The sequence below is a fragment of the Schistocerca cancellata genome, chromosome 3 (assembly GCF_023864275.1).
Source record: "Schistocerca cancellata isolate TAMUIC-IGC-003103 chromosome 3, iqSchCanc2.1, whole genome shotgun sequence".
In the NCBI taxonomy this organism is placed as follows: Eukaryota; Metazoa; Arthropoda; class Insecta; order Orthoptera; family Acrididae; genus Schistocerca; species Schistocerca cancellata.
In genome coordinates, this window is record NC_064628.1 from 364,986,281 (window position 1) to 365,000,582 (window position 14,302).

At 43.4% G+C, this 14,302-nt stretch overlaps 1 protein-coding gene across 1 annotated transcript in view; it reads left to right on the forward strand.

Annotated features, from left to right (window-relative positions):
* Positions 1–14,302, forward strand: part of LOC126175053 (serine/threonine-protein phosphatase rdgC) — a 1,927,531-nt gene that overhangs the window by 1,616,746 nt on the left and 296,483 nt on the right. The window contains exon 11 of the mRNA XM_049921565.1: positions 9,007–9,087. Coding sequence (XP_049777522.1) covers positions 9,007–9,087 — 81 coding nt within the window. The remainder of the gene's footprint in view (positions 1–9,006; positions 9,088–14,302) is intronic.

Here is a 14,302-nt window from a genome sequence, read left to right on the forward strand (position 1 = left end):
TTAGGGATGCAGTAGTGATGGCGGTAGAGGATCAAGTACGTAAAAAGACGAGGGCTAGTAGAAATCCTTGGGTAACAGAAGAGGTACTAGAATTTAATTGATGAAAGGACAAAATATAAAAACGCAGTAAATGAAGCAGGCAAAAGGGAATACAAAAGTCTCAAAAATGAGTTCAACAGGAAGTGCAAAATGGCTAAGCAGGGATGGCTAGAGGACAAATGTAAGGATGTAGAGGCTTATCTCACTAGGGGTAAGATAGATACTGCCTACAGGAAAATTAAAGAGAACTTTGGAGAAAATAGAGCCACTTGTATGAATATCAAGAGCTCAGATGGAAACCCAGTTCTGAGCAAAGAAGGGAAAGCAGAAAGGTGGAAGGAGTATGTAGAGGGTCAATACAAGGGCGATGTACTTGAGGACAATATTATGGAAATGGAAGAGGATGTAGATGAAGATGAAATGGGAGATACGATACTGCGTGAACAGTTTGACAGAGCACTGAAAGACCTGAGTCGAAACAAGGTCCCGGTAGTAGATAACATTCCATTGAAACTACTGACGGCCTTGGGAGAGCCAGTCCTGATCAAACTCTACCATCCGGTGAGCAAGATGTATGAGACATGCGAAATACCTCAGATTTCAAGAAAAATATAATAATTCCAATCCCAAAGAAAGCAGGTGTTGACAGATGTGAAAATTACCGAACTATCAGTTTTACTGTATGATTAAATGATGATGGCGTCCTCTTGGGTAAAATATTCCGGAGGTAAAATAGTCCCCCATTCGGATCTCCGGGCGGGGACTACTCAGGAGGATGTCATTATCAGGAGAAAGAAAACTGGCGTTCTACGGATCGGAGCGTGGAATGTCAGATCCCTTAATCGGGCAGGTAGGTTAGAAAATTTAAAAAGGGAAATGGATAGGTTAAAGTTAGATATAGTGGGGATTAGTGAAGTTCGGTGGCAGGAGGAACAAGACTTCTGGTCAGGTGACTACAGGGTTATAAACACAAAGTCAAATAGGGGTAATGCAGGAGTAGGTTTAATAATGAATCGGAAAATAGGTATGCGGGTAAGCTACTACAAACAGCATAGTGAACGCATTATTGTGGCCAAGATAGATACGAAGCCCACACCTACTACAGTAGTACAAGTTTATATGCCAACTAGCTCTGCAGATGACGAAGAAATTGAAGAAATGTATGATGAAATAAAAGAAATTATTCAGATAGTGAAGGGAGACGAAAATTTAATAGTCATGGGTGACTGGAATTCGAGTGTAGGAAAAGGGAGAGAAGGAAACGTAGTAGGTGAATATGGATTGGGGCTAAGAAATGAAAGAGGAAGCCGCCTGGTAGAATTTTGCACAGAGCACATCTTAATCATAGCTAACACTTGGTTTAAGAATCATGATAGAAGGTTGTATACATGGAAGAACCCTGGAGGTACTAAAAGGTATCAGATTATATAATGGTAAGACAGAGATTTAGGAACCAGGTTTTAAATTGTAAGACATTTCCAGGGGCAGATGTGGACTCTGACCACTATTTATTGGTTATGACCTGTAGATTAAAACTGAAGAAACTGCAAAAAGGTGGGAATTTAAGGAGATGGACCTGGATAAACTGAAAGAACCAGAGGTTGTAGAGAGTTTCAGGGAGAGCATAAGGGAACAATTGACAGGAATGGGGAAAAGAAATACAGTAGAAGAAGAATGGGTAGCTTTGAGGGATGAAGTAGTGAAGGCAGCAGAGGATCAAGTAGGTAAAAAGAAGAGGGCTAGTAGAAATCCTTGGGTAACAGAAGAAATATTGAATTTAATTGATGAAAGGAGAAAATATAAAAATGCAGTAAGTGAAGCAGGCAAAAAGGAATACAAACGTCTCAAAAATGAGATCGACAGGAAGTGCAAAATGGCTAAGCAGGGATGGCTAGAGGACAAATGTAAGGATGTAGAGGCTTATCTCACTAGGGTAAGATAGATACTGCCTACAGGAAAATTAAAGAGACCTTTGGAGATAACAGAACCACTTGTATGAACATCAAGAGCTCAGATGGAAACCCAGTTCTAAGCAAAGAAGGGAAAGCAGAAAGGTGGAAGGAGTATATAGAGGGGCTATACAAGGGCGATGCATTTGAGGACAATATTATGGAAATGGAAGAGGATGTAGATGAAGATGAAATGGGAGATACGATACTGCGTGAAGAGTTTGACAGAGCACTGAAAGACCTGAGTCGAAACAAGGCCCCCGGAGTGGACAACATTCCATTGGAACTACTGACGGCCTTGGGAGAGCCAGTCCTGACAAAACTCTACCATCTGGTGAGCAAGATGTATGAAACAGGCGAAATACCCTCAGACTTCAAGAAGAATATAATAATTCCAATCCCAAAGAAAGCAGGTGTGGACAGATGTGAAAATTACCGAACAATCAGTTTAATAAGCCACAGCTGCAAAATACTAACACGAATTCTTTACAGACGAATGGAAAAACTAGTAGAAGCCGACCTCGGGGAAGATCAGTTTGGATTCCGCAGAAATGTTGGAACACGTGAGGCAATACTGACCCTACGACTTATCTTAGAAAATAGATTAAGGAAAGGCAAACCTACATTTCTAGCATTTGTGGACTTAGAAAAAGCTTTTGACAATGTTGACCGGAATACTCTCTTTCAAATTCTAAAGGTGGCAGGGGTAACATACAGGGAGCGAAAGGCTTTTTACAATTTGTACAGAATCCAGATGGCAGTTATAAGAGTCGAGGGGCATGAAAGGGAAGCAGCGGTTGGGAAGGGAGTGAGACAGGGTTGTAGCCTATCCCCGACGTTATTCAATCTGTATATTGAGCAAGCAATAAAGGAGACTAAAGAAAAATTCGGAGAAGGTATTAAAGTCCATGGAGAAGAAATAAAAACGTTGAGGTTCGCCGATGACAGTGTAATTCTGTCAGAGACAGCAAAGGACTTGGAAGAGGAGTTGAACGGAATGGACAGTGTCATGAAAGGAGGGTATAAGATGAACATCAACGAAAGCAAAACGATGAGAATGGAATGTAGTCGAATTAAGTCGGGTGATGCTGAGGGAATTAGATTAGGAAATGAGACACTTAAAGTAGTAAAGGAGTTTTGCTATTTGGGGAGCAAAATAACTGATGATGGTCGAAGTAGAGAGGATATAAAATGTAGACTGGCAATGGCAAGGAAAGCGTTTCTAAAGAAGAGAAATTTGTTAACATGGAGTATAGGTTTAAGTGTCAGGAAGTCGTTTCTGAAAGTATTTGTATGGAGTGTAGCCATGTATGGAAGTGAAACATGGACGATAAATAGTTTGGACAAGAAGAGAATAGAAGCTTTGGAAATGTGGTGGTACAGAAGAATGCTGAAGATTAGATGGGTAGATCACATAACTAATGAGGAGGTACTGAATAGGATTGGGGAGAAGAGAAGTCTGTGGAAAAACTTGACTAGAAGAAGGGATCGGTTGGTAGGACATGTTCTGAGACATCAAGGGATCACCAATTTAGTATTGTAGGGCAGCGTGGAGAGTTAAAAACTTAGAGGGAGACCAAGAGATGAATACACTAAGCAGATTAAGAAGGATTGGTTGCAGTATGTACTGAGAGATGAAGAAGCTTGCACAGGATAGAGTAGTATGGAGAGCTGCATCAAACTAGTCTCAGGACTGAAGACAACAACAACAACAACAACAACAACAACATTACAAACTCTTGTCCCGACCAGTTAACTTCAACTTCCAATTTGATTCTTCCATTAATGCTATCAGATAATTCTGTGAAAATCACTGCTACTTTGAAAAAATTATTCACTTGAAAAATGTTAACAGAACCTAAACTCCTGGAATAATTTTGTTATTATTATTATTATTATTATTATTATTATTATTATTATTATTATTATTATTGGGCAATGGCCTGGCCGCAGTGGCTCCACCGGTTCCCGTGAGATCACCGAGGTTAAGCGCTATCGGGCGTGGCCGGCACTTGGATGGGTGACCATCCAGGCCACCATGCGCTGTTGCCATTTTTCGGGGTACACTCAGCCTCGTGATGCTAATTGAGGAGCTATTCGACCGAATAGTAGCGGCTTCGGTCAACAATACCATCATAAGGACCGGAGAATGGTGTGCTGACCCCACGCCCCTCCTATCCGCTTTCTCCACTGAGGATGACACGGCGGTGGGATGGTCCCTGTAGGCCACTCGTGGCCTGACGACGGAGTGCTTATTATTATTATTATTATTATTATGACTAACGTACATGGTGTAACGGGATAACTGCAGATATCTTATATGTGGCACTTGATATGTGCACACGTCAGTGTACTGGTTGTTATTTGTTTGTGTCGAGCAGTCTTCCAACAAAGACGTCACAAACTTTGCGACCTGATGTTTCCCACAGGTTCATAACTGCACCATTAACAATGTAAGTGGTCTACTCTTTACAATATAGACTCACCGTTTTTCATCCGTGCGTCCACACTTCAACACCTGACCTGCTACCCATGCGATAATAAGCACTGATGACTTGCTGCTCTAAGATGTAGATGAAGGTAGTCGACCTGAAAACATACGACTTGTAATAGCTGTAATTATTAGTCTGCAAATGACGTAAACATCGGTATAACATTGTTCAGTACAAGATCCTCTGTCACCAATAGAAATATATACCTGTTACAAACTGTATTATTTACATTAGAATGATGAGAGTGAAACCAATCTTTGCAAATACTTCGTGAAATGGAAGGAGACCATAAGCATCCAATATATCGCCCTCTCTGCCTTACGTCTATATGAGCCAAATCATGATTACCAGTGCCCACTGTGACAGGAATCTCGCCTGGAGGAGTTGCGAGTATGTGGCACGGAAGAAAACGCGACGCTATGGGCCTAAGATAGGGAAATCCATTGATTTAATAGGCTTTGACAAACAAATTATTATGGCTTGACGCCTGGGAACAAGCATTTCGGAATAATCGAAGCTGGTTGGCTGTTTGCATACTACTATCATGGACCTCTAGCCACAGTGCTTGCACAACAGTGAAAACACGAGTAGCACAAATAATCTAAAAGACTGACATTAACGTAAAAAATATCTAATTTAACATTAACCTACACACTGATGTGACAAAAGTCATGGGATACTGCCTAATATCGTGCCGGACTTCCTTTTGCCCGGCGTAGTGCAGCAACTGGACGTGGCATGGAGTCAACAAGTCGTTGGAAGGGTCCTACAGAAATATTGAGCCATGTTGTCTCTGCAGCCGTCCAGAATTGCGAAAATCTTGCCGGTGCAGGATTTTGTTCACGAACTGCCCTCTCAGTTACGTCCCATAAATGTTCTATGGGATTCGTGTCGGGCGATCTGGATGGCCAACTCATTCGCTCGAATTGTCCAGAATGTTCTTCAAACCAATCACGAACAGTTGAGGTCTGGTGACATAGCGCCCTGTCACCCATGAAAATTCCAACGTCGTTTGGGAATTTCCACTCAATGGTCGGTTCATTTGGACTAGGGGACCCAGTCCACTCCATGTAAACGTAGCCCACACCATTATGGAGCAACCATTAGCTTGCACAGTGCCTCGTTGATAATGTGGCTCTGTGGGTTCGTGGGGTCTGTGACGAACTACCATCAGCTCTTATCAACCGAAATCGGGACTCATATGACCAGACCGGGGTTTTTCTGTCCTCTAGGTTCCAATCGATGTGGTCACAAGTCCAGATTCAAATGGTTCAAATGGCTCTAAGCTCTATGGGACTTAACATCTGAGGCCATCATTCCCCTAGATTTACAACTACTTAAACATAACAAACCTAAGGACATCACACAGATCCATGCCCGAGGCAGGATTCGACCCTGTGACCGTAGCAGCCGCGTGGTTCCGGACTGAAGCGCCTAGAACCGCTCGCCACAGCGGACGTCTCCAAAATCTTAAATTTGGCTCCGATTCAGCAACTGTGTAAATCTGAAGAGGCTGAAAAAATCAGCCAACCAATTGCAAAATGTCTGTGAAATCTTATGGTACTTAACTGCTAAGGTCATCAGTCCCTAAGCTCACACACTACTTAACCTAAATTACCCTAAGGACAAACACACACACCCATGCCCGAGGTAGGACTCGAACCTCCGCCGGGACCAGCCGCACAGTCCATAACTACAGCGCCTTAGACCGCTCGGCACAACCAAATTACAAAGCAAAGGTTTATTTATCCCCTGACCTTGATTTCGATATTCATAAAAATAATTAAAAACTCCTTCAGAAGGAGACATTTTTATAAATGTCGAAACCTAGTCAATGGCTAAATAATAAAATGGTTCAAATGGCTCTGAGCACTACGGGACTTAACATCTGAGGTCATCAGTCCCCTAGAACTTAGAACTACTTAAACCTAACTAACCTAAGAACATCACACACATCCATGTCCGAGGAAGGATTCGAACCTGCGACCGTAGCGGTCGCGCGGTTCCAAACTGTAGCGCCTAGAACCGCTCGGTCACTCCGGCCGGCTGGCTAACTAAAACTTTTGGTTTGTATGTAGTTGGCTGATTTTTGAACCTCTTCTGCTAATTCACGCTGTGAGAGCGTAATCTCGTCGGAAACCTTTTCACATGAATCACCTGAGTATAAATGACAGCGCCGCCAATGAACTGCCCTTTCATACGTTGTGTACACGATATTACAGCCATCTGTATACAGTCATGGAAATAAGTATTCATGCAGTAGGTGTTGACCAACTACGATGGTGTGTTGGGATAGTAAATCACCCACAGCGCCGATACGAATAAGTACGATGATGTAGCGTGAGATAACCATGTTCTTGGTAATGAAGCTTCCCGTATGCCATGAATCTATTCTGGGAAAATAAAATATGTGGCACTCCGCACGGTCTAAGACAGGGCAAAATGTATTCATACAGCGGACTACTTTCAACCAAACAAACGGCTGACGCAGCTCCGGAGTGCATGCCACACTTGTGTAATCGTGTGGCGGCCGTGAAGCAACAGCACGTCGGAGGTGGGTACCGTGGAACAGCAGAATGGGCCGCAAGGGGAAGGAAACGACCTTTGAGGAACGAAACATCTTTGTCACCCAAAATCTTCAACACAAGTCGTATGCCAAAATTGCCAACTTCATAGGACGAAGCCGAGCGACTGTGCAATCTTTCATTAAGCGATATAAGGACAGACATGTAGTAAGAAACAGTGAACGACACGGTCGTCCACAGAAGCTTACAACAAGAGAGACCAGAATGCTACTAAGAATTATCAAGAAAAACCGGAAAACGACAGCATCGGTACTATCCGCATATGTACATGACCACTTCCGAAAGGACGTCACTCCAAGGGCAGTTCGTACCATTCTCAATCGTTCGGGCTACAGAGCCAGGTTCCCGAGACGAAAGCCCTACATCAGCAAAACTAATAGGAAATGGCGGATGCAATTCGCGAAACAGCATGTAACCAAGACAGCAGACTTCTGGGGTTGGGTTGGGTTGGTTCAAAACGGTTCAAATGGCTCTGAGCACTATGGGACTTAACATCTATGCTCATCAGTCCCCTAGAACTTAGAACTACTTAAACCTAACTAACCTAAGGACATCACACACATCCATGCCCAAGGCTAGATTCGAACCTGCGAACGTAGCAGTCGCGCGGCTCCGGACTGAGCGCCTAGAACCGCTGGACCACCGCGGCCGGCTGGGTTGGGTTGGGTTGGGTTGGGTTGGGTTTGTTTGGTTTGGGGAAGAGACCAAACAGCGAGGTCATCGGTCTCATCGGATAAGGGAAGGATGGGGAAGGAAGTCGGCCGTGCCCTTTCAAAGGAACCATCCCAGCATTTTCCTGGAGCGATTTAGGGAAATCAAGGAAACCCTAAATCAGGATGGCCGGAAGCGGAATTGAACCGTCGTCCTCCCGAATGCGAGTCCAGTGTGCTACCACTGCGCCACCTCGCTCGGTAGACTTCTGGGAAACTGTATTGTTTAGTGATGAAAGCAAATTTAATATCGTGCACAATGATGGTAGGATCTTGGTCTGGATAAGACCGAATACAGACCTCGACCGAAACAACATTCAACCCACGGTGCAGCACGGAGGTGATGGTATGGGGCTGTATGTCAGCTTCCGGTGTCGGAAAATCAGTGTTTGTGGAAAGTACCATGGACAGATTTGTGTATATGATCATTCTCAAACAGAACTTACAACAGAGTATTGACGCCTTGGGTCTACCTAGAAAAATATTACTTCCAACAGGACAATGATCCCAAACATACGGGGCAAATTGTCCGGCTGTGGTTGCTCTACAACACTCCGCACACTCTTAAGACACCAGCTCAGAGTCCAGACCTGAATCCCACGAACACTTGTGGAGTGAGCTGGAAACACGAGTGAGAAAACACGACATCCGTAGTAAGGTCTCTTGAAAGAGGCTCTCCTTCGAGAATGGGAAGGTATCACGTCGGAAACTACAAGAAAATTGGTCCATTCCGTGCCTCGGAGGTTGCGAGAAGTAATACGTCGGAAGGGTACGCATACGAAGTATTAAACATGTTCTGGCTTTGTTAGAAGTGTCATTTTCTATTGGTATATGAATACTTAATCCTCAGCGCAGTAGAGAACTTGGCAGACGCTTTTGTATTGTGTTTTGTAAAGGTTTGTTCATTCTCGTTCGATATACCAGCATAACTGCATTGGCGAGTGGCCAATGTGTATAGTGCATATCCGATTAGTGTTTTTGGTTTCGTATTGTCAATAAAGGCAGTTTAATTTTCCACACTCTAGTGTATGGATACTTATTTCCATTACTGTATGTGCATATCGCTATCCCCGTGACGTGTCACGTCAGTGTATTGAGGACTGCAGGTTCAGGCTCTCTGCCGCACTGGTCGTAGCATTACTGAGTGCGATGTAGATCCCGCAGACAGCTGTATGTGTAGCACTTGTTGTGACGTGGCTGTGACGTAAATCGCTGTGTTGTGGTGTTGCAGTACGTGTCTCTGCTGCGGCCGCCCGTCACGGACAGCCAGGCGCCTGGGGCGGAGCTCATCGACAAGATGGAGTGGAAGCAGGTAAGCGCCCCGACCCGCGCGCCAGTAGCACTACCAGAACCTCGCACGTGCCGTATATTAAAGTGAAACACTTTTTTAAAATGTTTGTTTCTAGAGCTCTAACATTCAGCGTGGTTTCTCTTTGTTCTAAGTCTTGTCTCCCTACCACTTTCGCGCAACGCCCCACTGAGCGTGTTTTTTTAGGGAATTGACTAGTTTGAACCTCGGACCTGTTGCTGGTAAGGAGACACCAGACCACACATACCATGTATAGTTCAGAAGAGTTCAGTGAGACTAGCGATGATATAATCAAATACTTAATGATTTCGGCGTCAGCTCCACTGCACTCCCTGGAAAAGAATCTTAATACTAACTAAATTTATTGGAAGGGGTTCAAGGCTTTCCTATTTTTAGTTATCTGGTAAAATAGCGTCGAGAAAGTAGTTAAGTTTACTATTGGAATTTTTATTCTACTCACAAAACATTGTTTATAAATTGCACTATTGATAAAAGCAAATATTTTAATACAGGATGATAAAAACCAACTGCGTTCAACAAAAATGTGAAGGAATATTCCCTGAATGGGTTTCCAAGTTCTATAATGAATCGAAGGATGACCTATGCCATATCGCATCTATAATCTAGGTTTAAGTTGAGTTTCATTAAAGAGAAAACTATCAAAATGGTCTACAGTGACCCTCAATTATCTTTAATTACTTATTTAACTTGTCGTAAATTACAGTGCTGATGTGGCTTCTCAATAATTATATAACAGAAAAATCATCGCGTTTCAGATTTTAACTTCTAATAGCAAATGTGAATAACACGAAGTTCAATTGACGATCAACACTAGTATTACTTAAAAAGGGGGTGTAACAGATGAGACATCTGCAGTTATGAGTGAAGCCTTATGCGCTCTTATGTGGCATCGCATGCGTTCATTACCTTGTCGGTGGTTAGGCAGCGTCAGGGGGCGGTGGGCGGCGCAGCTCCACACACCTCGCCGTCTCGGAAGCAACTCCTCTCTAACTTCTGTCTACTACAATTTACCGAAATCGGTTTAAGAAAAGCTATCTGGCTGTGTTTTCAGCTGACCAATCAGGGTCTCAATGTTAACCTTAAGCTCCGCCTACAAAAATTCTGTCTTTTCGTGGTGGAGCAATGTTTTTAAAGTTTGCAACGTAACAGAGACACGTATAGTCTCACGCTAAAACTTTTAGCTGATGTGGCCCTTTTAGTGTTATCGTAAGATCTATACCGTTCTTCTGGAGGACTATTAACATGAGCTGGGGAGTGGTCTTGGCGGTCGGCGGGCGATGTCGGTGTCCCTTATCGTAGGGCCTTCTAGCTTACACGACTCTGCTCTCGGCTTCTGTTCTCGTTTCTCCCCTCGGAACTGCGTCTGTTTCACGGTGGGAAGGTATGACATGCATTTAGCCGTTCTTGTGTTAGTTTGTAGTATTCCATTTGCTCACTCGTTGATCGTATTACTTTGGTTAATTTAATGTCAGGATTTATTCGCAGCTATGTGACATACTGCCGGGTTTGCTATTATGTCAGGGTTTCCATAGAATGTGTTGGATTTGCCTGACACCTTACAGAGCCTAAGTTGCTGACTGTCACAAATTATAAGCAGTGTCATAAATGATAGGCAAGTAACTAACGGTTACAATGCTGAAGTAGTCACTAAAATGTTTCAAAAAATTGAAACACAACACACGTGAAGAACAGCGAGGCAGAGGGCAGACTGGTAGGTAGAACTAGTTAGATTAGAGTTTAACGTCCAGTCGACGATGAGATCGTTAGAGACGGAGGACAAGCTCGGATTTAGAAAGAATGGGAAAGGAAATCGGCCGTGTACTTTTCAGAGAAACGATCGAGGCATTTGCCTGAAGCTATTTAGGGAAATCATGGAGAGTCAAATTCTGGATTGTCGAACGGAGATTTGAACCGACGTCCTACCAAAGACAGTCCAGTGTGTGCCGACGGCTGCAGCACCTCGCCCTGTGTGGGTAAACTGAGCCAAGTGTACACGGGCATAAAACCACTGCTCAGATGCACTCTGCTAAAAATTTCGAACGCCCGGTATTTTACATCAATGTTTTAATGTAATTAAGAATTATAACAAGCTACCTTATTATTAATATGTGGCGCATTATCCAGATTGCTCGTTAGTTTTAAATTAATTGCATTACATCTTTTAGACATTTTCTCTTTTACGTTTAATGCCAATGCTTTTCCTCTTTCCCTCAATCCTTTTTCTCTCTCCTATTCAACATTCCTGAAATAAGCTTCTGTATGATGCTAAGTGTGTTTAGTAAAATGCTGGATGGCACTGAATATTGACACAGATGAACTTCGGTGCTGCTTCTTTTATTTTACAGCTTAATGGTACGCTGTTTTTATGGAGATTTGACTTTTAAAATTCATTGATTAATTATATATGAAGATGGTATCTCGTCTTTCGGACATTTCCGAAAGAACAGATACCATCTTTATATATATATATATATATATATATATATATATATATATATATATATATATATATATATATATATATATATAAGACCACCGACCTTTTGACCATCTTCTTTTGTGCGGATGCACAAACAGTGCCCGAACTCTTACGAGAATCGGCAAAAAGCCGCGAGTAATGGGTATAATGGGCAGGAGCACTATGAATATAGTGCCGGACAATAAGTTGTGAATGTGAGTCTCACGCGATACGTCCCTGCAGTCGCACTGTCCTCTGTATCCTCGGTGGCTCAGATGGGTAAAGTGTCTGCCATGTAAGTAGGAATTCCTGGGTTCGAGTCCCGGTCGGGCCACACATTTTCAACTGTTTCCGTTTACTTATATCAACGCCTGCATGCAACTAGGGTTATTCATTTCATTGTAATTCGTTGATTAATTAGATTAGAAAATGACCATTAGATGTGATCGAAACTATTTATCAAATGTGACTAACTACAAATGATCGTGCTTCAAAATTTTTTTAAAAAATGGCGCATTACTCATGAAAATATGTCAGCGATTATGATAAGCAGTGTCATAAATCACAAGCAAGTAAGTAATGGTTACAATACTCAAGCAGTCACTAAAACATTTCAAACAATTAAGACGTAACACGCGTGAGTAACATATCATTAAGTCTACAGAGGGGCAACAATATCAAAAAACTGTTTATATGCCTGCCGAAGAAGGAAGGAAGAAAGACTGAGTTTAACGTCCCGTCGACATGAAGGACATTAGCGACGGAGCATAACCTTGGATTGTGTTAAAGATGGGGAAGGAAATCGGCCGTGCCCTTTCAAAGGAACCATGCCTGCATTTGCCTGGAGTTATTTAGGGAAATCACGGAAAACCTAAACCTCTTTGGGCAGAGGCGGGTCTGAACCGTCGTCCTCCCGAATGCGAGTCCGGTGTGCAAACCACTGCGCCACCTCGCTCGGTTTTATACGCCTGCTGACAGCAGCGAAGGATGGCAGATGTAATAACGCCACAATTCGGAAAAACAGCTTTCAGAGAAAGTTTTCGAACAACCGAAATTCTTCGTTTTTAAATTGTGGTGTGGTGCAAACAAAACAACTTCCACATTTAGATCATTGTGTGTGTGTAGAACATTAAACGCAACGAACGTTATAAGCAATCTGTGGCTCAAACTGACAGCCCATTTGAGAGCCACCTTGAAGAACACACTTCACTTCCCAACGATAAGATGCGATTTAGGAGGCAATCTAACTGAACGTAAACACTCGATAGGACCAACACATTTTCAAAGTTTGCGCGCCGCCCCTGTGGGTGTTTCTTGAATAATATGTATAAACTTGAGATCTATGGATATTACCTGCAAGAAGCGACTAAAATACTCAATTCGGTGATTGATTACAAAAATTCTGTGTCCGCAGCAGCAACTCTCCGTGTCTGCTACGTCCCTACTTAGCGGCATATTGCCTCAGCAGGACGCCGCATTTTCAGGCAGCGTGACAGCTGCCAGACTGAGTGGTAGCCCTATGCACACCAGCAGAGACACAGGCTGCTTACGAGTTCTAGTGAAAAAAGCCTATAGCCAGTTATAACGAGTAGCTTGATATTGAAATTTTACTGTACGAACAGCGAGAACTTAGTAAGCGACAATCCCTTTTCCTCTTGTTATTTTGTGGGAGGCATAAGCGACAAATATTTTCGGAAAGGGTTGAAATTACGTGGAAAGTTTATCAGTATCAGCTAAACACTCTCTTCTCAAATACTGACTGAATATACACTCATGCTCATAAATTAAGGATAATGCTGATACATGGTGAAACAACGCTCTGGTGGGCGGTTTGTGGGTTTAAATCACCTCGGGGTATGACCATGCGGTGCGTTTAACTTGCGGTCGTTGCACGGTGGCGCTGGCAGCAGTCCACATACGCAGAGGTGTGTTGGTGCATGTCAGAGTACGGTGCAGCGAGGAAGTGTGCAGAAATTTTCAGATGTGCTAATGGTGACTGCGTGTTAAAAATGGCTCAAAGAACACATATTGATGACGTTGTGAGTGGTAGAATACTAGGGCGACCGGACGCTGGTCAAACACTCCAGGTCATAGCACGGGCCCTACGTGTATCACAAGTGTGATCTCAAGATTATGACAACGATATCATAAGACAGGAAACGTGCCGAAGCGCTACAGTACAGGACCTCCAAAGTGTACACCACCACAAAAAGACCGATATCTCACTGTCAGTGCCCGCAGACGCCCACGGAGTGCTGGAGGAAGTCTTAACGCAGCCACTGGAACAGTTGTCTCCAGACACACAGTCTACAGACGACTGAACAGACATGTTTTATTCACCCGGAGACCTGCAAGGTGCATTCCACTGACCCCTGGTCATAGGAGAGCCCGTAAAGCCTGGTGTCAAGAACACAGTACATGGTCAATGGAACAGTGGTCACAGGTTATGTTCACGCACGAGTCCAGGTATAGTCTGAACAGTGATTCTCTGGCGTGAACCAGGAATCAGATACCAACCCCTTAATGACCTTGAAAGGGAGCTGTATGGAGGTCGAGGTTTGATGGTGTGGGGTGGGATTATGATTGGTGCACGTAAACCCCTGCACGTCATTGACAGAGGAACTGTAACAGGTAAGGGGTATCGGGACGTCATTTTGCACCAGTATGTCCGCATATTTAGGGTTACGGTCGGTCCCCACCTTCCTCCTGATGGATGATAACTCACGGCCCCACCGAGCT